The sequence below is a fragment of the Dipteris shenzhenensis genome, chromosome 11, assembly GCF_047967505.1.
Source record: "Dipteris shenzhenensis isolate YYH24624 ecotype China chromosome 11, Dip_SZ_1.0, whole genome shotgun sequence".
Taxonomy (NCBI): Eukaryota; Viridiplantae; Streptophyta; class Polypodiopsida; order Gleicheniales; family Dipteridaceae; genus Dipteris; species Dipteris shenzhenensis.
In genome coordinates this window covers 4,015,976-4,040,832 of record NC_141606.1, presented here as the reverse complement: position 1 = coordinate 4,040,832, position 24,857 = coordinate 4,015,976, and the positions used below count along the sequence as shown (strand labels likewise).

Genomic DNA, 24,857 nt, shown 5'->3' with positions numbered 1-24,857 from the left:
GTCGAGTGCGAGGGGCAAGCGGCTCCTACTGGAAAAGGGTCCTGTAGAAGTCGGTAGCCAACCCCAAGACCTCACTCGGATTCGTAACGATGTGCCCCTCCGTTGTCCTGAGACTCTGAAGCTAGTCACCTGTGCTGCTCTCTGGCCATGCGTCCTGAAGAACTCCCTGCACATCTGGTCACCCTTCCGAGCCTAGAAGGAGAGAGAGGCGTGATAGGAAAACTCTGAACGGCGCTGGAGGGTCTCCTCAAGAAGGGCTCTGGCTCGAAGGGCCTGGATCCGAAGCTCCTCAGAGCCCGGGGCTGCTTGCTGGAGTCGCTACATGGAGGCGAGGTCCCTCCGAAGAGCTCTCTCTCTACCCCACCATTCCTGTCGAACCTGTAGGGCTGCGAGCTGGCAAATCTGGCTGGACTCCTGCAAAGCCTGCGCCACCGAATCAACCAGATCCACGCACTCACCCCAATCTCTGTCCCATAGACTGCAAATACTGCTGCGCACGTCCACCCTCGAGAAAATGGAGTCGAGAATCCGGCATGAGTGGGGGGGAAGGGCCTGAACTGCCGAGTCTAATGATAAGAGCACAGGCGCATGGTCGGAAAGTGACGTCCCTGGAACTATACCCGCCTGGCCGCCTCTGCTGATGGCCCAATCACTAACATAAAATCTATCCAGCCTCTCCAGGAGTCTGCCTCCTTCCCTGCGGAAGCCCCACGAGAAGTCCAAGCTCCCGTGCCAACGCCGGAAGGACGGGTCTCTCCAACTGTCCCTACCTCCTGTCGCAAAGATAAAAGAGTTCCAAGCGGACTGCTCTGCCTGAGACATACCTGTAAACTCCAGTCCTCTACCCTGTTGGTCCTCCAAGGTCTCCAGATTGTTGAAGTCATCTCCAACAATCCAGGAATCCATGTCTGGGAGAATCCTTGTAAGTATCCTCCAGAAGGTGGCTCTGCAACGGAGGTCTGTGGGAGCATAAATGTTGAGGATTCCTACTCTGGAACCCTCCAGTTCCAGGCCTACCCAAAGGGCACGGCCTGGGATCAACGTGCCATGACCGAAAACTCCCTGGGCTAGCTGCTCGCACACGGAAGTACAGACACCACCACTCCTCCCCAGTGCGCCGATCGAGGGCTCCCAATAAGTGTGAGAGCGTCCAGGGAGAATCTTCCCGCATCTACGGGAGTGAGCCGCAGAAAGCTTGTGCTCCTGGAGCAGAAGTACATCCAAACGACCAATCACTGCTGGCTGAAGTTCCTATCTCAAAATGAGCTTCCTAGGACCACGGGTGCCAGAAGAGTGAAACCCGTTCACATTCCAGGATACGAGGTGTAGGCTCATGGTGAGGACTGGGAGGCTGCGAACAACTGTCTGCTCGCAGTCGAAGTCGAAGAAGAAGTTGACATATCGGAGTGGAGGCGCTGACGCTTATGAGAAGGTTTGGAGAGGGAGGCGGGGTCATCCTGCCCGTTCTTCAACACCTTCAGCAAAGGCGAGAGGCCTTTGGTGCCATGAGCAAAGCTTTCTCGAGCCAGCTCGAGATCTCTGAAGTAGTCATCCCGTAGAAGGCTCGGAGTTTCTGAGGAGTCCAGGCTCTGACATCCTGGGGGAGGGGCCAAGATAGGGGGGGCCTGAGGATCACAATCAGTCTGAAGCGTTTGGCGGCGCAGCGCCACCGCAGGCGCACGTCACCCTCGGACCACTGAGTCTCGAGAAGCTGCCCACCGGACGGGCCAACCTGAGCGTGCGTTTGCTCCCTGAGAGCCTCCCAGACCGAGTCGTCTGTCCAAGTCTCGGTGCCGTCGCTGAGGAACGTGAAAGCAAAGCTAGGGCCATCCCTAGGGGCCAAGCCGGCTATCTTCCCATCCGCCCCTTTGCGGAGCAGGAAGATACTGATGTCGAGGCAAGCAGGGAAGGTCCCGAGGTCGACCACATCCAAGTAGTCCCAAGGGCCAGATCTGTAAAAGTCGCGAGGAAGCTCTCTCTCTTGAAGCTGAGGCCCATCAGAGTCTGCCACTGAGGGGCTAGCGGACAGAGAAGCCTGCTCCAGTGGTGGTGTAGACTCAGGGTGTCCTGCCACCAGTGGAGGGGGAGGGGGAGGGGGAGGAGGTTAGGGGATAGGTGACTCAGACTCCTCAGAGGCGACTAGCGAAGGAGGAGGGGGAGCAGGGACTGCCCTCGACTGAGGAGCCGTCGGTGCAGCTAACTCTGCAGGAGAGCTGAGAGAGGCGGGGGGGGGATGGGGATGCATCTGGAGCTGGGGCTGAGAAGGAGGAGGAGGAGACTGAGGAGGAAGAGGCGAGGGCTGAAGCTGCGGGTCGGGAGCAGTGGGGTGCAGCTGGGGGAGGGGCTGGGACTGAGTGGAAAGAGGCTGGGGAACGGAAGAGAGGGGGACCTGAGGCTGTGAAGGGCGGGCTACCGTCGAAGAAGAAGCTCTCCCAGGTCCCTAGGGCGGCTACCTGTCAGGTCTCTGAGGTGCTGCTGCAGGTTGGGTAACCTCTGCCTCCTTGCCTTTATCAGAAATCTTCTTGTTCTTTCCTCTTTTCCTTCTAACCTCAGTCCAACCGCCCGCGCTAACTCTGGACCGGACTCCGGTTGCCTCTGCTCCTCCTGACGTGGCTGGCCGGACGGGGAGGGAGGGGGCGGGGAGGGAGGGGGCGGGGGAGGCCGAGAAGAGCTGGCGAATCGTGGACAAGCAGCCGCAAGATGCCTAAAGCCGTGACACCTCAGGCACTGGCCTGGCTGTCCGGTGACTACTATGCTCTGGGTGATGCTGCCGGCATCTGTGACGATCTCGATCACTGCAGGGAGAGTCGCAAGATCCGCCACAGCCACACGGACTCGGGGGGCTCCTGCCGTAGTCACCGCATCGGCGAAAGTGTCATGCATAACCCAGCCAAAGTGGGAGCCCAGGTCCCTGACAATCGGCCGCAGCTCAACAGCAAGACCTAGAAAAACTAGCGTCACTGGATGGCGAGGCATACGGAACCGAACATCAAAATCCGCTGCGCTGAATCCACGGTACCACGGGACTATCATGATAATCTTTCCATCCACCGACGTGGGGGAGCCACCAATCAAGTTGCTCGCAGCTTTCGCATTGGAGAGTTTGAGCCAGAAGATGCCCCTTCCCATAAGGGCCACCTCCTCGATATGGCCGTCCTCTAGCATGAGAGTGGACTGGAGCCAGTCCCTGATGGCTGATCTGGAGGGGGAATGTCCAATGACTCTGCCATACACAGAGGTAAGGGCAAAGTCGTTGGCAACCTCCTGAACCCGAGATGATTGTTGCTCTGTCACGATGACGCGGTAGGCATCTGGAGAGGGAGGGTCCGACTGGGCCTCCGGTTCCGGGCAGGGAGCCGCCATACCGCCAAGACAAACTGCGAGGCTTCCGATGAAGAAGAGACTGCCACCCAGAAAAAGGGAGGATAGATGCGGGAGGGTGGAGCCTGGGTGTGAAGAAGACGGATGGTCGCACGGGATGGAGGAGTGAGGACGGAGAGCGGGTGAGGTGAGGAGGCGAGAGCGGGAGCGGGGGAGAGGCGGAGTGGGGCGAGAGGGGGGCGGAGTGGAAGAGCGGGGCGGAGGGGACGGGGTGGAGCGCGGAAGGGCGGGGGGAGCGGGGGCGGAAGGGCGGGGTGGGATGGGGTGGAAAGGGCGAGGGTGGAGCGGAAGGGCGAAGGGACGGGAGGGGACGAGGGTGGTGTGACGAGGGGCGGGGGGGCGAGGAGGGGCAGAGTGGGCGGCGGGGAGGGTGGAGCGGGGGGGCGAGGGGGGGGGTGAGACGAAACGACGAGGGGGGGGTGGGCGTAGCGAGGGGGAGGCGGTGTGAAGTGGGGGTGAGGCGGTGGTGCGAGGGGGGTGAGGGCGGAGAGGCAGCGGCGAGGGGGTGAGGCGGAGGTGCGAGGGGGTGAGGCGGAGGTGCGAGGGGGTGAGGGCGGAGAGGCAGGGAGTGAAGCGAGGGTGAGGCGGAGGTGCAAGGGGGGGGCGGCGGCAGCGGCGAGGTGAGGAGGAGGAGCTAAGGGAGGTAGAGGTGCGGGAGGGGAGGGGGAGGCTCGCAGGAGCTCACTGGGGTGGTATCACCCCTTCAAAAATATGGAGAGTCTAATGCTTGCTATGTTTGGCTTCATCCTTCTTTCTCATCCTAAATATCAACTGTATATGCCTTTGTATCCACCTCTACAATCACCTCTTGATTGTTTGCATTTTAGTGTATTCTTTTGTTTGTTTGAACAATATCCTTAACTATAGAAAGTAATTGAGGGGTACAAGAAGCCTTGCAAATCTGCATTAGCTTTGCTTTCCAAGCCCTTAAAGAATGTAGATTCCAGTTGTCAAATTTTCCATCTATAACCTTAGCTCTCATACTTCTTGCTAATGCCCCCTTGTTAGTATGTCCTTGTATAGGGAGAGGATGTCGAGGTTGCAATTGTGGAGCTCATAATTTGTTAGCTGGAGTAGAGGTTGCAAGAGAAGATGCAAGGGAAGGGGACTTTGAGTAGCCTTCTGTCCAACATTTGCCGCGTCCAAGTGCACCCCCTAATTGAGACTAGTCCTTGAGGTTGGGTTGGGGGTTCAGCCCAACTAGGGGTGAAGAAACCAAATGAGGGGATTAGAGATAAAGTTAAAGGGCTAAGTGCTAGAGTGAAAAGTGGTTGGACATGCAAGAATGACTACAAGGACTTGTGCTAATTGATGACTTGGGCTGTAGGAGCGCCAAACTATGCTGAGCAACAACCTGTGTTCGGACATCTGTGGAAAAGCAACACGATGGAGTGGAGTGATGTGGCTGGCGCGAGGGGGGAGAGAGAGAGAGGGGGGGGAAGGGGGGCTAATGGAAAGGGGAATAGGGGGGAAGAGATCCAAGGGAGAGGTTTGAGGAGGAAAAGAAAGCAGGATGGAGGGATGAAATGAAATGGAGGGAGGGAGTGGAAAGGGGGAAGGAGGCAATGGAGGAAGGGGACTGTGAGGGAATGGAGGGAGGGAAGCAATGGAAGGAAGAAAGTAAAGTGCAGGGAATGGAGGGAGGGAATGCAGGCAGAGATAGAGAGAGAGAGAGAGAGAGAGAGAGAGAGAGAGAGAGAGAGAGGCAACAATAACAATAGAAGGGGAAGAAGAAAGAGAAAGAAGAGGAGGAAGTTAAGCAAGAGTACAAAAATAAAGCAATAATGAGGAGCAAAAGAATAAGCAGAAGAAGAAAACCAACACAGAGAAGATGACGAGGAGAGGCAAAGGAATCCAGAGAAGCAGCAGCAGCAGATGAAAAAGTAACAGCAACAGCAACAGTGGGAGCAGTAGCAACAGCAGGAGCATGCAACGGGAGAACCAGAAGCAGGAGGGAAGGAGGAGGAGAAGTAGGAGAAACAGGAGCAAAGGAGGAGGAGAAGCAGGAGTATCAAAAGAAAGTTTACTCGTCTTATGTGCGACTTCAACTCTGAATTTGTGTAGAGCTGGCCTAAAGAACATTCAAATGCACGCTTTTATAAATATACATATCAATTTATTAATGAATGTAATACTTAGAGTTGTAAGGAACATGGCTTTGACATAATAATTCATCCATTTGAAGGCATGAATTAGCTCAATTCAAGCATCTTTTTGGGTTTTAATCAAAGTTCAACTCTGCAAAATGAAAAGGCTTGGATTGGGAAAGAGCCCAAAGAATTACAAATACTTTCACATCCTCTTGAGCTAAAGAAATAAAATAAAAGCTTGAAGTTTGGTCATTTCCACTATAAATAGTTTGCAAGAGGAAGGAAATTGTTAGAAGAATTATCTGCAATAGAAATAATAAAAAGATTTTGCAAGAGAAAGGAAATTGACAAAGCCACAGTGAAGTCTAAAAACTAAGAAAATAGTATCTAGACATAACAAAGGAAGTCTCCCAGAGCTGCAATTTTGATATCACACTAACAAGCAATTATAAGAATACCTCACTTTTATGCTCTAAAATGGTCTCAATTAATGTAGGAATAATCTATGTGCTTATCATAAAATTTTCAAGAGCAGATCCCAACCTCTTAACTCAATGAAGAAGAGTATACATCAACTTCAGGCAATCTTGATATAGGAGTCAAAGCTGTCTCATGAAGATCAAGAGAAGTCCAGTGACCATGAGCTATCTCGGGAAGGAAGGAGTCCAGAGTCCAAAAACCTCTCCAATGAGTTTTAATACAGTGCAATGGAAATTCACTTACTCAGAGATCTTCCAAAATTGAATCTTTCAATAGGTAGTAGTTGGTAGCTTGAAAGACTGCTTCAACCCCACAAATACTTCGGCATTGTATCTGGATAGAAACCCAGACAAATCTCTACCTTGTACTGACACAGCTAAACCAACAGTTCACCTGAATGGTGTACTCTCTAAGCACTTTTTCTGGCCATTATAATTTTAAATGCCAAACCTAAAACACAGCTTGCTGGTGGGCTAGCAATATCACTTGTTATTTCATGGTTTCAGTCTATGGGAGCTAATCAGCATTAAAAGGAGAAAATAAGACAGCTCATAGTTCAATAGATGGGCTACAAGGTAAGAAGAATCCTCTTAACGCAATACCAAACTTTACATTCTTGGCTATGCAGTATCAGCTCCAGATTGCTGTAATAGGTGAACATCTGAAACTTCACAAAATTGATCTAAACTAATGTCTTGACTCTTAAACCAACCAGCCTTTTTAATGCAAGCTGACTTTAAAAACAGCTCTGTTATTGAACCTCTTCACGAACGCACACTAGACCGCCAAAAAAGGCCTTCAGCAGAAATTGAAGTACAAAATATCACAAAAAGAATAATTTGCCCTTTCCTCCAAAAAGTTGAGACTGGGCATTCTTTCTATCTCATAAAGACCACGAGGAGCACAGCAAAAAGAATAGATATTCCTCGCACATCCTTTACTGTAGGGTTTGACCTTATCAGGTGTGTTTCTGTGAAACAATCAACCCAAACAATTTCAAATTCCATGTTTTCATGCACTTACAACATAAGTCTTTACACAAGACAAACAACAGCTAATGCTTGAATATGAGAAAATATATTTTGTTTTAATTAACTGTTTGAGAATGAAATTAAAATCACCCCAAAATTTGTACACAATCATTTACCTGAACTCAGGAATCCTTTTCCTTCGAATCAATTCATATGTTGTTTGATTTGTCACAACCAAATAGCTGCAGACATAAAAAGCACACAAAAATGTTGTCATGCTCATTTCTCAAAGACAATACACAAAATCTTGATACTTCATGGCAGAACACATGTACTTATACCAGCAAACACTGTAACTGGGGACCACAGAATGCCTGCAAGAATGATTTGACCAAAGCATAATTCAACGTATCATGTGAAATGTTTCAAAAAATGTGTGCCCTCCTGCTGCTGTCTACTCACAGAGCATGCCATGCAGCAACATAACCTCAGAATAATCATGTCTCTACAAAAATGTGGTGAAGATATAATAATATCATCAATTGAATTGAAACTTAAGCTATAGCTTGAAGAATCGAATCTTAAATTAATTTTTGTTTTTAAGTTGCAGAAATTTCTGACAAGGCTCTAGATAACTTAACCAACTACAAGTTTCTCTGGAGACTCATGGCCTCTTGTGACTTTACTGATTAATTAAAGCAGCAATTGTTAAACTATGGGTCATTGAGACGGTCATCATCGTTGTACATATTGCGGAACATATGTGTATATGTTGTATATGTGGGGGAGATGGTTAGAAACATAGCCCTTATGGACTTAGGGTAACCCACATTAGTGTTTGGTATATGTTGTATCATGTTCACTATGTGTGTTGAGTATGTGAACTGTGTGTCCACTTTAAAATGGTATCCGAACTGTACGATTCAGCTTGGTAGATGAGAGTGGCTGAGCAGAGATCTTGTGTCAACCTGAAGGAGAAAGGTTAAGAATCTCGTTTTTTGTGTCAACTCTCAGATTCACTGGCTGTGTGTCAGTTCCTCACTCTCCTGACTATTTGTTACTTCCCTCCCTCTCCTGACTATGTCAATACCCTAAAATGTCTGTCCTGAGAATGTGTTTCCCTTCCCTTGACACTAGTTTGGTAGAAGAACATAAAAATGTTCTAGGACACTTTTATGTCATGTTAACTTAGCCACTTACCAAAACTATTCAGAAGCATCGATAATTTATTTTGGGGTTTTGATTATTTGCCATAATATTTTATATGCTAAAACAAACTTGGAATTATTATGGATTAGAACTTGTACCCATTACTTTGAGTTCTACCTAAAGTATTAAGATCAACCTAACACCAAAATTCCCACGCTGTTTTCTTAGGTGTTAGATAAAATGGCCATACTTCTTAATTAGATTGCATTTTTTTACAATTTTGTGAGTCCTAGAGTCTAAGGAAAGCTATAACACATATGTTTAGATTGCTTTGGACCTAGATAATCATACTTATTATGATCTATGGCCTCAAATGTAATTTCCAATCTCAACCATAATTAGTAAATGTATTCAATAGGATGTTATTGAGAACACCAAATTTAAACCTTATTTTGATTGTTCATTATGCTGTAATTCATGCTAAATTCAAGATACAAGGGTTAAAGGATATCATAAGAACCTTCAAACGTTTAAATTATAGTTATACAGTGCCTCTAGGCTCTAATCATAAACAAGTGATACCAATTAAACAAGGTGAATGATATTTAATCATTCAAAAGGCATGCCCAAGATCAAAAAAGCAAAAAAGAAATCCACTAGAGATGGTGTGGAGGAAGAAGATTGCAGGAGATAAAGGAGAGAGAGAGAGAGAGAGAGAGAGAGAGAGAGAGAGAGGGGGGGGGGGGGGGGGGGGGAGGGAGCGAGAAGCAGGTAATCATCCCCATACTGCTCACCCACCATTGACTCATTAATGTGGGCAGCCAAATCCATGGGTGAAGTATTTCCCTATGCAAAAGAATTAGCCCGTTTGCTATTTTTCGGGACAGCAACTCGTTATCATTATTATTGCAAGAGAAGAAAGAAAGTTTATGAAAAGTCTTCGAAAGACCAAATGGTCTATGAGACTAAAAGAACTTGATACAATGAGCTGAAAGGGTGGAGCCTCCAAGTGGACATCAACACCCAAGACGGAACATCCATAATCATAGAGATACCAATACATAAAAAAATCTATCAATCCCATGGGGAGGCTATGATGTGGAATCAAGGTTATGATCATCAGGAAGCTGGCAGAGGGAGCAAGCCTAAGTGGAAATCCGGCGATGTGTGAGGCTGCAAGAGCATGAAGCCTCATTGCTGATGGTCAGCAGGTGTGGTCCATGGTGGTATCCTAGCTAGGGCCCTATGTCGACAAGTGCCCTGTCACTATGTCAATCGTGCCTCTAATTTGGTGACCATGGAGGGAAGATCCCCCAATCTAATATGTGCCTCAACACGTTGGGGGTCTGCCGTGTCTCTCAAAGACGTGCTTTTCATAAAAACAACACAAATCATTACCAAAATAGATTTCAGGTTTTTCAACACACCAAAAAGCATCACACTCTCCAAATGATCCAAAGAAGAGTCAAAATATTTTATTCTTTAAAGAAAAGACTTCTAGTAAGTATGAAAGAAACTCCAAGAGCAAAGCTCATGGGAGAAGTACATCATGGAAGGCTAAACACTCTAGTAGGAAAAATCAAGTTTCTGTAAGAGAGCTAGGAATCCAAGGTTGATGCTGAAAATGCTACCCCCACCCTGTGGAGGACTCCGAGAAAAACGAGAGCCACTCCACTCCCAGGGGAATACAATTCTCCTAGTAGAGGCTGCCTAGAAAGACCCTGCATGCTCCCCCAGATGGCCACTAAGGTGTGCATAATATCTGTCCAAATACTGATCGATGTGAGTCAAAGGTGGACCTAGGAACCATCCAAGGCCTCTGTGCATCTCGATCACCAAATATACCACGCTAATATGCCCGGTAAGATCTCCCATGAAGTGTCTACAGAGGCATGTGAAGGTTTGTAAGGAGAACCAGCAACATCATCCAGAGAGCATCACTCACCCAAATATAGTCGAATTGAGAAAGCCCAAGCCAAAGCCACTAAGCCCCAGGTCATGAAGAAGGGAGAAGAAATAAAGGTGCTCAATAAACTAGCAATCCCCTTCAAGATTATCCTCGCCTATCTGCGGTCTCATAAAAAATGATGAATAGACACCTCAGAAAAAAAGCAATGAATACAACTATAGCGTATGCCTCCAACATGGATCTCCATTGCTTCACCGCGATCCCTCCATGAATGGAAATTCAAAAGAAAAGAGTGATTTTCTAAGGATTGTCTCTTCTAATAAAAGGATTTCTAGAGTCTCTCCTAATAAGAGTATTTTCTCCGCTACCCTCCCGCTAGCCCTCCACTCAACTCCCATTAGCTCTCTGCTCCCCTCCCGTGCTTCATCAACAGCAGTAGGCGCGGGCAAGCGCTTCACCAGGGCGCTCGCAGGAGTAGCCAGGTCATAGGAACAAGCGCAGGTCAGATTTAAATCAGCCCCAGGCTGAGCTAGGCCCGTGGCTCAGCTTGGGGTGTTAGACTCAGCAAAGGGGTTTTCAGATTCTCGAAGGCCAACATGGAGTTTCCCAAGACAAAACTGTTTGCTTCTACACCGGTCAGCAAGCCCTCATACTCTGCTATTGCAGCAACAGCCCCCTACACATTGATGTACAAGCAAAGGATTGGTACAGATCCAATGAGCAAATTTACTATCTACAGCAAGGAGTAAGAGAGCTGAGGCTTTTGGTGGCAGCCCTCGGAAGGAAAGTGAAGGAAAACTAGTATAGTGTAGCTAATTTATAACAACTTTAGTATATGCACTTCCAAGAGACCATCAATCTATAACTGATGTTGGCGTTTATCCTTTTGTGTGTCCTTTGTCTCATAGTCCCGTGAGGGCTTCTCAAGACGTTACTATATCTTTCTTTCTTTCTTTCTTTCTCCATCTTTGTCCACATATGCTGCACTTCTCACATGGTATCGGAGCCATGGTTGGCTAGAGACCCGAGGGAGTGGAGGGAGTGTTGAGCTAGCAAACTGAGAGCAGTTCTAGGGTTGCTGTTCGGAGGTGTTTTGTGAGGAGTGTGCAGAGATGTGGACCGTACGGGTGCCAACAAAGGCGTGTCATTGATGGGTGTTTTCAGATTCAAAAGGAGTTATTCTCGAGGGTCGGGACAGCAAAGGTGTGAAGGTACATAGGCGCCAAGCCTCTTCATCATTTTCTGCAGCCCTCTCCTCTCCTTTTTGTCCCATCATCCCCCTCTCTACCTTCTTTCCCATCCACTCTCTCTTTTCATTCGATTATCTCCTCCCTCTGACAAGTCTACCCTAGCTGAGACGGCAGAGAGCAAGGCAAACGTTCCAGTTTCGCCCACCTTCCCGATTGGCCGTCAATTCGATGGTCTCAATGACGGTGTCTGGTGGGTCATGATGGAGTTGTGCTACAGTCGTATGATCTAACAGACTTCATATTGGTGGGATTTGACAAGCCTGATCCCCTTGTGTCCAATCTAGGGATCCTGCAGTAGAAGGAGTCTGAGACCTTGGCTCAGCTGTGGGACCGTGTCAATGCAAGGGTGAGGTCGTTCATACTTCTTAATTGTACTCCTCAGGTGATCAATCACGTGAAGCATATCACAGTGGCCAAGAGTATCTCAGAGCACTTGGCATCCTTGTACAATGGAAACTCTTCCATGAAGAGGGTCTCCTTGGAAGTCCAGATGGGATTGTTGAATCCCAAGAAGTCTTCATTGATGGGGGAGCACATCAACAAGTTACAGGAACGTCAACAAGGGATCCTCCAGGCGGAGAAGCAGATATCTTCGGAGGACAGCTCTCACAGCTATCTTCTCGATACGTTGCATTCATAACTAGTGGAAGCATGAACACGTTGACTTGGAAGGAACTGATCTTGATGGTGCTTGACCAGAAGGAGAGATTTATAGATCGTACCTATGAGAGTCATCCTGAGGCTTTGACACTCGAGCAGCAAGGACGGAAAAAGTTGACAGCTGAGGAACGAGAAGCATTCAAGGCCTCACGTACATATAACCGATGTGGCCAAAAAGGTCATTACTAGCGGCATTGTCCTCAAAGGATCAATGAGAGACCAATAACCAAAAGGATGATTCTACAACCGCCACGTCATTTGTTCTAGACTTCTAGTAGCATGCGGCAGGATGCACTGCCAACAAGCTTTTTGGATCCAGATGGAGGATTGCTTGCTTGTTAATGGCAGCAGTACCTACCAGACAGGTGCAGTGGCGAAGGAGTCTTTGATCAAAGCAGGCTCTCAAGCAGGACATCGAGCCATGAGGAGTTGTTCCTGCTAACTAAAGAGGCAATATCTTACCAGTGTGTATTTTGTTTGGACGTCATGACCTGGCATATCCAAAGGGGGTCTCCTTGTGTTCTGCTGCAGATGTTGACTGATGAGCTGCTAGAGATCTGGATGGGTCTGAAGAGTGATAGTGCAAGAATCCAAACACAATAGATTGATCTTTGTGAGACGTTGGATGTCCATTGTTTCTAGAGCACTCAGGTTTATCAATTTGGGGACAGTGTACCAGTTTGGACTTGATAGGGGACTGGATAGCTCTGAGATACAAATGTCCATGCAAGGAAGCAGACCTTGCACCACCGGGAGTATTCGCTGGATTAGTGTAACAATTGGGTAAGTGTACCCATTGGATCATTGTAACAGTACTAGACCAGAGGAGAATATCTAGCACCTGTGGCCTTGGAGCAACAATACCACCTTTCCATTGATCGTGCTGAGACGGTTCGTGCCCAGAGCAGCTTCTTCGACTGTACCTATGGCAATCTTCAACAACGAAGGATCACACAATAGATTCCATCAGTACGTCCAGCGGCACACCCAACTTATTATTTTGGAGCAGCTTTGCCCATCTACAACAGAGGTTTCCCCATCATTTGGGGGTTTTGTCATCATGAGATCCCTTGCATTCCTTTTGGTCTCTCTCTGCTCTCTTGTTCGGTTCATGTGTGGTGCGCTCTTTCTCTCCATTTCTATGCACTTCACACAACTCTGCTAGGCTTCCAACCTCTCTGACTGAGTTGAATTCTCCTAGCATTACGAATACGTGTAGTGAAGGAAGAGGAGACTCTTCTCTCGGTGCCCTGCATCAACCCACTCCCATTCCCTAAGTGACGGGTTCCACTACAAATACTTTATAAGGACACCTCCATAGAGCCATTTGCTCCATGAACCCAAGAAAATGTGATTCGGGTAAGGGTCTAGATACCATCATGAAGCCAAGAAACAATGCTCCACATGACCTAAAACCCTCACAGGCTGAAAAACAATATCCATAAGAATATCTAGACAAATTGCCCCAAGGATGAACATAAAAACCATGGCATCCCCATCTAAACCTCTATGACCTGAAATGGGATCCCCGACCTTGTAAAAGCCCCAAGGCAAGTAGACTGAAAGTGGGCCTGTCACCTGAATGAATCTGGTGAACCCAATCCAACGGTATGGCTCCAGCAATTTGCTGAATTCTCACTCCACTTCTTCTAAGGTGACTTACTAACTGGTTTCTAGATCACCTAGAAGGTTTTTGAAATCCTTACGAGAACCTAGGGAGGAAGTGGAACATCTCTCTCATATGGACCACTGCATAGAATGAGAAGTACCAAGTGATCTTCCATGATCATTAAGTGTATTTTCATTCCATATGATAGGCTGCCTATCGATCTCTTCCCAAGAGGAAGGGGGAACTCTCCAAGGAGTTCAGCTAAAGTTGGCCCAACCTTTCAGGGTGGCAGCCATAAAAGGGGAGGAAGGAGCCCTAAGCTGGGTTGAGGTAAGATCCACCTAGTACCATCCATCCTATCTCCACCTATGGAAGGAGAATAGGACTGTATGCATCGAATGAAAAAACCCTTTCAAGGGTCCTTGACAAAAGCCCTCCAACAACCACCTTGCATAATGGCTTTGATCTATTATATTGAGGCCTCCTTTCAACATGGGAAGGATGAAGAGTCCCTAGAATGGCACTAACAAGAGCAAACAAAACCGTGGCAATGTCAATTTTGATTGAACTCCAAAAAAGGAGTTTTCTCTTGATACTATTTAACATACAAGCAATTGTTGCCATGGAGAGATGCCCATACGGACCTGCAACCCAATTATCGGACAAAAACATCCCTCTGAATCCAAATAAAACTGAAATCAGCCTCCCAAACTGAAACATCCTTGTCATTAATCCAAAAGCCATTGAATTTAGAGGTGGTTGAGCTGCTGCACCCACTGCCCGCCTAGCTGCTCCCGGTGCCCCCTGGCCATCTCCTCCTTCCCCTAGCCCTCCTCCGCCTCCTCCCCCACGATCTCCTCCTCCTTCCCCTGTGTGAATTGTACCTCTAGTGCATGCCAAGTCTCGTTGACCGAAGTCAACACTCTCTGACCGTAGTCAGCTTTGTAGTTCTCTGGTTAACCGCAGTTAACTCTCTTGGTAATAAACCAAGTCTCCCCGACCGAAGTCAGGTTTACTTGACTAGAGTCAAGTATCTTTGACCGTAGTCAATCCTTTGACCATTAAAAGAACTCTTTGACCATAATTAACACATATAAAACTCTTTACTATGCTTATCTGCAGCTCTTTTATGTTTCTCTTGAGACCTTTCGATTGCTGTCCGGACTTGGCTGTAAACTGTCTGGAGGTCTCTCACAAACTGATCAGCTGCAAATATTTCATCTTTGGTCCTCAATATAGGTGGCAAAATCACCTTCCCATAAATGACCTCAAAAGGGGCTTTCCCTGTAGGACTATGTACTGTATTATTGTAAGCAAACTCTACCAATGGTAGGTACTTTTCCCAGTCTGAACCTTGGTCACCCATGTAGCATTTCAGCATATCTAATGCTGTAGAATTTGCTACTTCACTTTGACCATCTGTCTGGGGATGGAAAGAAGAAGAAAAATTCAAATTCATCCCCATGTTATCAAATAAAGCTCTCCAGAATAGACTGGTCATTCTGGGATCTCGATCACTAACAATGGACTTAGGCATACCATGATGCTTAAAGATCTATGCCATGAAAAGCTTAGCCATATGATCTGCCTTTATGGTTTTGCAAACCGGAATGAAATGAGCTTGCTTGCTGAATCTATCAATGATAGTCCAAATCCCATCATTCCCTTACTTTGATTTTGGCAAATCAAAAATAAAGTCCATTGTAATACTTTCCCATGGTGCCTGAGGCACGGGAAGAGGCATAAGTAGGCCAGGTGCCTTCCGTCTATCATACTTCACTTTCTGACACGTAAGGCATTCAGTAACAAACTGATGTATATCTTTCCGCATCCCTGGCCAAAAGAAATACCTCTCTAGTGCTAGAGTTGTTGCTGTAATTCCTCTGTGTCCAGCATAGGGAGATGCATGGCATTCCTCCAAAATCTTTTTCCTCATCTCTTGGGTGATGCATAGGCAATCATCTTTCATTAGATACCCATGTTTCAGGGAATAGTGACTGGTGGATTGCCCCTCTTGCATTTGCTGTAAAATCTCACCAAAATCTGCATCACTAGCATATTGCTCCCTCATGCCTTCTAGGTCCTGATGATAAGCAATAGTCACATTATTGACCTGGGGTCTTCGGGACAAGGCATCTACCACTCTGTTCCGAATTCCTGGGGTATGGACAATCTGAAAATGATACATTGACAGCATGTTTGCCCATTTCATATGCTTCTCGGAAAGCTTGGTCTGAGTCAAAAAGTATCTCAGACTTTGGTGATCTGTTTTAACAGTAAAATCTGCACCCAAAAGATAGTGCTTCCATGTATGGATGGCATGAATTACAGCCAATAACTCTTTCTCATAGATTCCCAGATATCTTTCTGCATCACGCAATCTTCGGCTCTCGTAGGCTACTACATGTCCATTCTAATGTAATGCAGCCCCAACACACTCTCCACAAGCATCGCAATCAACATCAAAATGTTGATAAAGATCCAGGACTACAAGAATAGGCTCTGTAGTCAACTTCTCCTTGAGTGTATTGAATGCGTTCTTTTGTGATATTCCCCATGTGAAGGCTGCATTTTTCTTAGTAAAGTCATGTAATGGAGCAGCGATATCAGCAAAATGCCTGGTAAATCTTCTGTAGTAAGAACACAGGCCTAGGAAACTTCGAACTTCATGCACAGTTTTCAGCTCTGGCCATTCCTGAATGGCACGGATCTTTGCTGGATCCATCTGTATCCCATTCTTAGATATTATATGCCCCAGATAATGGATTTCTTCCAAGAATTCACTTTTCTTGCTGTTTGCATAGAGCTGATGATTTCTCAGCTCTTGAAACACTATAGCAAGATGTTCCTTGTGCTCTTCTTCTGTCTTTGAAAAGACTAGGATATCATCAAAGAAAGTACCCGTGAAATGCCTGTACTTTTGGAAGATGTGATCCATCATTCTATTGAATGTGGCTGGAGCATTTGTCAACCCAAAGGGCATCACTAAGTATTCATACAACCCGAATGTAGTGCGGAATGTTGTCTTGTGCACATCTTGAGGCTGTATCCTCACTTGGTGATAGCCACTCTTTAAGTCTATTCTGCTGAAAACTGAAGCTCCATTTAACTGATCCAGCACATCATCAATGCGCGGAATAGGGAATCTAATCTTGATGGTCATTTTATTCAGTGCGCAGTAATCGACGCACATACAGAATGAGCCATCTTTCTTTTGTACTAGCAGTACAGGGGAACAAAAAGGAGACGAGTTGGGCTGAATCAACCCTTTGGACAGCAAGTCCTGTACCTGAGCCATAATCTCCTCTTTCTGAGTTGCACTAACTCTGTATAGGGGCCTATTGGGTGGCTCGCTACTAGGCATTAACTCTATCTGATGATCTTTTGGTCTCTCTGGGGGTAACTCCCCTGGCAAAACATCGGAAAAGCAATCTTTAAAGTTTACAAGAAACTGAAACTTATCTTTGTCTGCATCATTCATTTCAGCATGCATATCATTCTTTTTTTCTTTTACAAAAACCATGTACGCGGAAATTGCAGACTTTATTGCTTTACCACATGTAACATCAGATACAATGGGGATAGTCTCCCCTTTATTCCTGGCAACTAAACGCTGATTTTTCCCCCTATGCACAAACTCCAGCACTCTTTCAGGAAGCGTCAACTTCACTGCCTTGCGATGAAACCAAGGCATTCCCAAGACTACATCATGATGTTTCAGTGGAGAAATGAAGAAGTCTTCCTGATCCACATAACTCTGTACACGAAGATGGAGCTTCCCTATCAAGGGAGTGACTGGCACAGGATTCCCACAGAACATCTGATCGGCATCCAAAGCCCTGCCCAACTCCTCCGTCTTTATTCCCAGCCTCAGGGCTAAGTCCTCTGATATGAAATTATCAGTAGCCCCTGGATCAAATAAAATTAGCCCTTGCTGGTCTCTGACTTTGCCCCATGATAGCAGCAATTCTCGTTCTTCTGGGTTTGAAACATGACCCAGTATGTCAGGAATTCCTCTTGCCATTGGCTTTTGCGGTCCTCGTGGCTTCTCTGCCTCTTTTCCCTTCGAAGTTGAACTGGGCACTGGGCAGCCACATGCCCCTCTTTGCCGCACTTGAAGCATTTCCCATCTCTACCGAATTCAGCTATCTGTTCAGGGGTGAATGGAGATTTGCCTTTATAAGTCTTTGAAAACTGAGTACCCCTCGGCTTCTGAGGCTGAAACCCTTTCTTTTCAACCTTGGGGTACTCTTTCTTTTCTGATTTTGAAAAATCAATTTTCTTTCTTTCAGCATCATGCATGCAAGGATAGTACTGTAGATGGATCTTGTAACGGCACAACACTAGCTACTGAGCTGAATGCATAAGGTCTTGAATGTTCTTTGCCCCCAAAGCATTCACTACTGCCTGGATTCTTGGACTGAGACCTGCTCTATACTTTCTCATTTGGGTTCCTTTGGAGATCGTTTTGAAAGGTGCAACCTGCAAATAAGCATCCCAAAACTTTTGGTTGTACACATCCACTGTATCTCTTGCATCCATATGCAAACTGTCCCAATCTTGAAGAACATGGTCTCTAAACTGTTTTGGCATAAATTGCTGGTAGAAGGCTTTCTTTAAGTCCTTCCACTTCTTTGGGGCTGACCCATCTGTGGTCTGTGCACTTCACCATGCACTAGCTGTCGCTGTCAAGTGTAAACTGACCATTCTTAACTTGGAGGATTCTGAAAACTTTTCTGTACCGAATGCAGCATCAAATTGCCTGATGAACTGCAATGCTTTGTCTGTATGTACTGTCCATTGTAGGTCATAAACTTGACAGATTTACCTCCCTCTTTAAATTCCTTGGTCTCTCTGGAAGACTTTCTCTTCCTAGAATTCTTGTGTTTTCTTCTTTTCCTTGATGGTTTATCTGATGAAGAAGAAGATACAGAAGTCGAACTCGAGGTAGACGGTGATGGACTAGGAGATCGGTGATGATGCCTCGATCTCTTCCTGCTATGAGACCGTCCCATGAGATCTCTCTTTCTCTGGCTGTACACGAGAGTGTGCCTCTGGCATTGGCACGTCATATACTGCATTAGGCATAGCTTCTGCTTGAAACAAATGTTGAGCCCTTGGATCCTTTCTGAGATTTTCCATCTCTTGTATACGAGTGCGTACCATCTGCTCAAATTCTTGCTGAGTTTGTTGCACACTTCTCTGATTTGGATGCGCATCCCTATCTTGTGAATCCCACTGGATAGGTGATTGAGCCATTTTCTTACAACTCGTTTGAGATCTGCAAATTTCTCACACACACATTGTGTATGCAACTGATGCACGCTGCCTTCGCTTTTCAAAGAGAAAAATTTAACTCAACAAGAGATGTCTTGCATTCACAGTCTATGCCAGTACTGGCTGTCAATTCAAGGCATAAACTTAAAGCTGTGTGCCTCTTTTCTGGCTACTGCAAATGGCTTCAAAAAACATCTGTTTTTCCCTCTTTTCACTACTCAAAGGCATGCAAACTCTTTTTCTGCAAATCTCTGATTTCTCTGCTTTTCTGCTGCTTTTCTGACAGTAAAAGTCTGACAGATAGGTGAAATCTGCTAGCAGAAACAGTCTCTGCAACTGTCTTTTTTTTTTTAAAATTAAAGAACAGTAACCAGATGAAATAACTGACTGGTTACTCTAACCAGACTAACTGGCTCTAGTCTGGTTAGTCTGCAACTAGACTAACTGGACTGGTCACAGTCTAGTTACACCAACCAGACTGGTCTGGTTGGGCCAGATTAACTGGACTAATATTGAACTAACTGGGTACTAGTTCAACTAACCAGAGTTAACTAGCTGTAGTTAACCACGGTTTCACTAACCACGGATCAACCAACCAGGAATTAACTGTACCAGGGTTAACTTAACCACGGGTCAACCAGGCTGGCTGCCACGTGTCAGTGCCACGTCATCTAGTGCGCTGTCTGCCACGTGTCAGTGCCAGGTCATCTACTGCACGTGTGGACGCCACGTTAGCTGGACCTGCTGGCTACCACGTTAGCTATCTGTCAAGCCTGCCACGTCAGCGCCACTTGTACGCCTGTGCCACGTCACCTCTGCAAACTTGCCCAAACCTTGGCAAAGATTTCCGTCGAGAGCATCGCGCATCGCAGGCTTTTCTGCGTGAACCTAACCATCCCGAGCATCCGCAAGCACTCAACGTTGAGGTCGTCGCCAAACGAAACGCGTACACAGGTGAACACGCAACCGAAAATCGCCCGCACGCTTTTGGATTGCATACGTAGTTCAGCGGGCTGCTTAGGCTATGGGATTGGCGGGCATTGCGCTCAGAAGGAAGGGATCCATTAGAAATTTTTCACCACAACCAAGCCTTGGAAGTTGGGTTACCACACGGCATGCTCCCTAAGACCACGTCAACTGTCTATCAACGAAATGCTCCATCAGCGCTCAACTCTCGTATCACCCTCCTTACTCTCCCGTCGCCAATCTTATGTACAGCCTCTAGCACTGAGCACCGATCGGAAGTTTTTGCACTTGACAAAATTCTCACATCTTCCGGTGCCTTGTCACACCTTGCTTTCCAGCACGCGTCCGTCCAGCACTTGCTTTCATATAACGATGAATTTCCAGCGATGGCATGAATCCTTCTTCTTGCACATCCTTGCCTAAGCTACTGCTTGGATCGTCAAAGCTAGGTCCTAGGTTTTCATTGAGTTCATCAGTTTGGAAGGTGCATTGCACCTTGGTCTTGTATCTCCATTTTCAAGAATAAAGTGAGCCTGGATAAGGGGGGGGGGGGGGGGGGGGGGCCGTCTTGGCCCCTCAATCATATTGCATTTTCCAATCATGTCACTTTGTGTTTAAGCTTTGTGTTTAAGCTGTATAAGTCTTAATTCCAGCTGCACGCTTCACCAACATAGAGTTCACGACCACTCTTACTGCCCTTCATAAGGGTAGTTGTCCAGGGTCAGATGGGCTTACACCACCTTTTTTTATTATTTTTTGGGATCAGATTGGGGATTACATTACCTCAGCCCTGCAAGGCGTTTGGAACTCGGGTGAGATGCCGGACTCACTCTTGGAGGGTCTCATTCATCTTATCCCAAAAGGAGGTTGCAGAAATTTAGTGTCTCAGTGGAGACCGATCACCTTACTGGGCACTTTGTATAAGATCTTGGTAAAAGCCATCAGCCTGCGGGTGCAGCCCTTCCTACTAGATCTTATACATGACACATAGACAGGCTTTGTCCATGGCAGAAGCATTTTTTATAACATATTGGGCTATGCATGAGGGCCATAGACTGGCAATTCTACTCCTGGATTTCGAAAAGTTTTCTCGAGGGAACCCTTCTTCACTTTGGATTTTCAGATTTGTGGATTAGAGGGGTTTCTACTCTTTACAGGTCAGGCCATAGCCAGGTACTCATTGGTGGAGTCAGGGGAGACAGGTTTCAGATATCCAGATCAGTCCAATAGGGATGCCCTCTAGCCCCCTTTTAATTCTTATTTGTGGTTGAAGCTATGAGCCTTTATATTAGAGCTCAAGCTGATATTTTTGGGCTGAGACTTCTGTTGAGACGGGACGAGGAGTTGCTCGACAGTGAGCTGGCAGATGACACGGCTATTTTTTTGGATGCCACTCCACAGACACTCACCTCTTTCAGGACAGCCTTGGATTTATTTTGCATTGCAGCAGGGGCTCACATTAACTGGAACAAATCCAATGGTTTCTGGATTAGTGATGAGGACACTCCAGATTGGGGTGCAGATATTGGCTTTACTTGGATTCAGAGGGGTGTCTCCGTCACGCATCTTGGATGCCAGGTTAGGGGTGGGCATTTCTCCAGCACAGCAGTTCGCTCCCGTGTTGGAGAGCATCGGGAGAAAACTTCTATTTTGGAGTTCGGCTAGACTTGACCTTGCATCCAAAGTGATTGTTGTAAACCAAGTACTGTTGGCTATAGCTTGGTTTGTTTGCTCTTGTTGGTGCCGATCTACAAGCAGTATCACTCAGCTCAAGAGACCTATCACAAATTTTTTGTGGAGTGGATTAGACGGCACTTCAGATGTGATAGCCAGGGTGGCTTGGGAGATCCTCGTTCTACTCACTCAGGAAGGGGGCCTCAATATTATTAATCTGGACTTGCAGTGTAGAGCCCTGCTCTGCAAGATGGTGGTCAGAGGTTTGATGCCTAGTCAAGAGCCTTGGAAGGATTTTTTCTTATGCAGTATACAGACATGGACACCTTCTCAGGGAGGAGATTGGATGGACAGCCCTAGATGGATCTTTACGTCAGCCCGTCTCAGATCTCCTACTTCTATTCTCATGGCTGTCATTCTGAAAGCTTGGGATAGCTTCAGAAGTACTCTTCGGAGAGTTCCACCCTCCTCTCGTGAAGAAATTGACAGGCAGCCCATCATGTGGAATGATTGCATACTAGATGAGCATGGCAGATCACTAGGCATATCACATTATATGCAGTGGTCTAGATGGGAGTTGGGACCTGCATCCACGGTGGGTACTTGGAAAGCTTTCAGGATGCTTCCAGAGGATCAGAGAGCTCGTTCAGTTAGTCACCTCAAAGGAAGTACAGCCGGGATGCAGCAGATAGATGCAGCCATACCAGTGGAGTGGATGGATACATACCATTTGTATTTCTGAGTCCACCTGGTTGGGGGCTTTTTTGAGGACAGGTATCCCTCTGCAGGTTATAGCCTTGCGGAAGGCACATGAGGATACCCTTGTCTTTCAGGTTCATGCAGGAGGCAAACTCCACAGATCTTCAAAGGACATTCTTTTGGAGGCTCCTTTTCAGCCTGTCAGGATTGCAGGATACATGGAGATGGGTAGAGACTCACAGTGGTATCTTGATCCAAACCCCGTTCTCCTGGCTATTGGATCTTGAAGGCTTTGGTTGTATGGAGGTTCCGGGATCCAAGAGAATGGGAGTGGATAGTTGCAGGGCACCGAGAGAAGAGCATCCCCTTCTTTCGTTACATGGTCAGAAATGCCAAGAGATTCTAGCTCAGTTGTAGAGGCTAGAGGACCTCTAGAGCTCCTCATTAGGATACTTTTTCAGATTTTTGCAGAGATGCAGAAAAACTTATAGAGAAGACTTTGTAAATCCCTCAGGAATAGGAAAGTCACTTATTCATATGGCTTACTATTCATGGAGGGATTGCAGTGAACCTGTGGAGATCCAGGTTCAGGCCTGACCCTACTTGTCCTCGATGCCACTCAACATTTGAGTCAGTGCAGCACTCCCTTTGGGAGTGCACTCAGGCGAGGATGGTTTGAAAGGGTGTTGCTAGGATACTTTGCACTTTTCATAGAGCGGGGATCAATTGCTTGGTTGTCACTCACTGGTCCACAGGCTTTCTTCGAGGGACATGACACGGATATAGCTTTTTTGGTTCAACGACATCTTGTGGAGTCATGCTCCCTCCGGGATGTTCCATTTACTCCATTCAGAGCTCCCCACACTTCTGTAGACACATCTTGGGAGATTCTAGCTAGTCTCACAGCATGGCATATTTGGAGAGCCAGATGTACAAAGGCTTTGGAGGACTCCAAGGTTCACCCTTCTTAGACAATGGCCAGTATCTGGTCAGATATATCTGGTCAGATACTGTACACACTTTGATGGCCATTTGGGTGAACATACAGGGAACCTCCAGGACTGCTACTGCTAGGGGGCTTGCTTTTCTCAGAGTCTGGAAGGATTGTCCTTTCTTCTCTGACACTCCTTCACGGATGAGGTGGCATTTTCAGCCGCCACCTGGGATTCATTTTGAGCTGTTTTTTTTCTCATGCTTGACATGATGTACTCCCGCACTTGAGCTTGCTCTGCGGTTTTTATTCATACTTAACGAAGTACTTTTCTTGGGAAAAAAAAAACAGGAACAGTTAAGGTCACAAATGCTGCAACAGATGTTGCACAGAAAATATCAGCTCAAAATAGCTGAAACAGCTTTTCAATAAGTCGCACAACAGGGCAACAAGTGTAGGAAGCTCCTGGAAGAGGCGGAGTGAAGAGACTCTGCTCCAAACAGCTGCAGGAACAGTCACACATGCAGGAAACAGCACCAGACAGCTCCAGCCTGCTCCAAATGCAGTCACACAGCAGGAAGGAGGCACCAGACTGCTCCAAATGAAGCCACAAGTCAGCAAACAGGTTGCTGCACGTGGCGGCTGACTTTGGACCAGTCAACTGAAGCTGTAGCTCTCCTTTTCTCGCAACAGAAGTCTTCTAAAACAAATTGGAGTGCACATGGCAGGGCTTGAAATCTGCTCTGATACCAACGATGGCTTGTATGGAAGCAGTAGAGCAACTAGAAGGTCAAAAACGAGCTGTGTTATTCAAGCAGCACCTCAAGTGCAAGAAGAAGTACAATTGAAAGTGATGGAACATCGCTTTGAGGGCTAAACCTAAAACCCTAGCCCGGTCAACCCATGGGGCAAAATTTAAGTTATAGGGCTGACTTTATGCACACTAGCACACAAACTCCCCTACAAGGCCATACCACGGGCTAAAACCTATCAACTCCAAGAAGATTGAGAGAAGCAGTACGACAAAGATGGTGGCGACAAGGCCTTCCTTGCAAAAGGTGAAGGTGGAAAGGGTAGGCTTGGAAATAGCAAGCCCAAGGATGTCATCCTACTTCAACAACATATATCCACTTGCTTGGTAATATTTCTTTTTGTTTTTCAATAGTATTCTTATTAAGAAATGAAATGTTTTCCTATTGTTCAGTTACGGTCAATGGGGACTAGGTCTAGCATTTGAGGGTGGACCCCCTTGCTTGGGGTTAAAGGCATTAGTGACCCACAAGAGTGATGGCCTCTCTTTGAGAGGGACATCTGGGAACCACACGCCAGCTAAGTACCCAAACATGGGACCAATCAAATGCACAGATTGCATACTGACCTAGGAACCATTCAAGAGAATGTTCCCTGAGCTTTGGGTGTGGGCCTGGTAGGCTTTGTTTGAGAACATTGGAACTCTTCTAAGTTTCTCCTCAGCTTTTCATCCTCAAACGGATGGCCAAACTGAAGTTACGAATAGTACACTCTTGGATTTGTTGAATGAAATTTTATGTGCATGACCAGCAAACCTTTTGGGAGAAATTCCTTCCTCTTGTGGAGTTTGCTTATAATAACACCACACAGCAAGATTTAGATATTGCCACAGTAGAATTCATTCCTTCACTGGAAAAGCTCCTTTTGAAATTGTATATGGTAGATCTTTACCAACTCCACTCATGCAAACAAAAGAGAAAATCTTTGCCGCTGATCAATTCATGGAGGACTATGACTCTGCTTATGCCACAGTTCGAGCAGCCATTCAAAAGGCACAGGAG

At 46.7% G+C, this 24,857-nt stretch overlaps 1 protein-coding gene across 2 annotated transcripts in view; it reads right to left on the bottom strand.

Annotated features, from left to right (window-relative positions):
- Nucleotides 1-5,985: 5,985 nt before the first annotated feature.
- Nucleotides 5,986-24,857, bottom strand: part of LOC147896506 (protein S-acyltransferase 10-like) — a 65,252-nt gene continuing 46,380 nt past the window's right edge. For both annotated transcript variants that reach the window (XM_087381706.1, XM_087381705.1), the window contains 2 exons: nucleotides 7,099-7,164; nucleotides 5,986-6,921 (listed from right to left, as the gene is read on the bottom strand). In XM_087381706.1, the coding sequence (XP_087237832.1) occupies nucleotides 6,750-6,921; nucleotides 7,099-7,164 (238 nt within the window). In that variant the 3' untranslated portion in view covers nucleotides 5,986-6,749. The remainder of the gene's footprint in view (nucleotides 6,922-7,098; nucleotides 7,165-24,857) is intronic.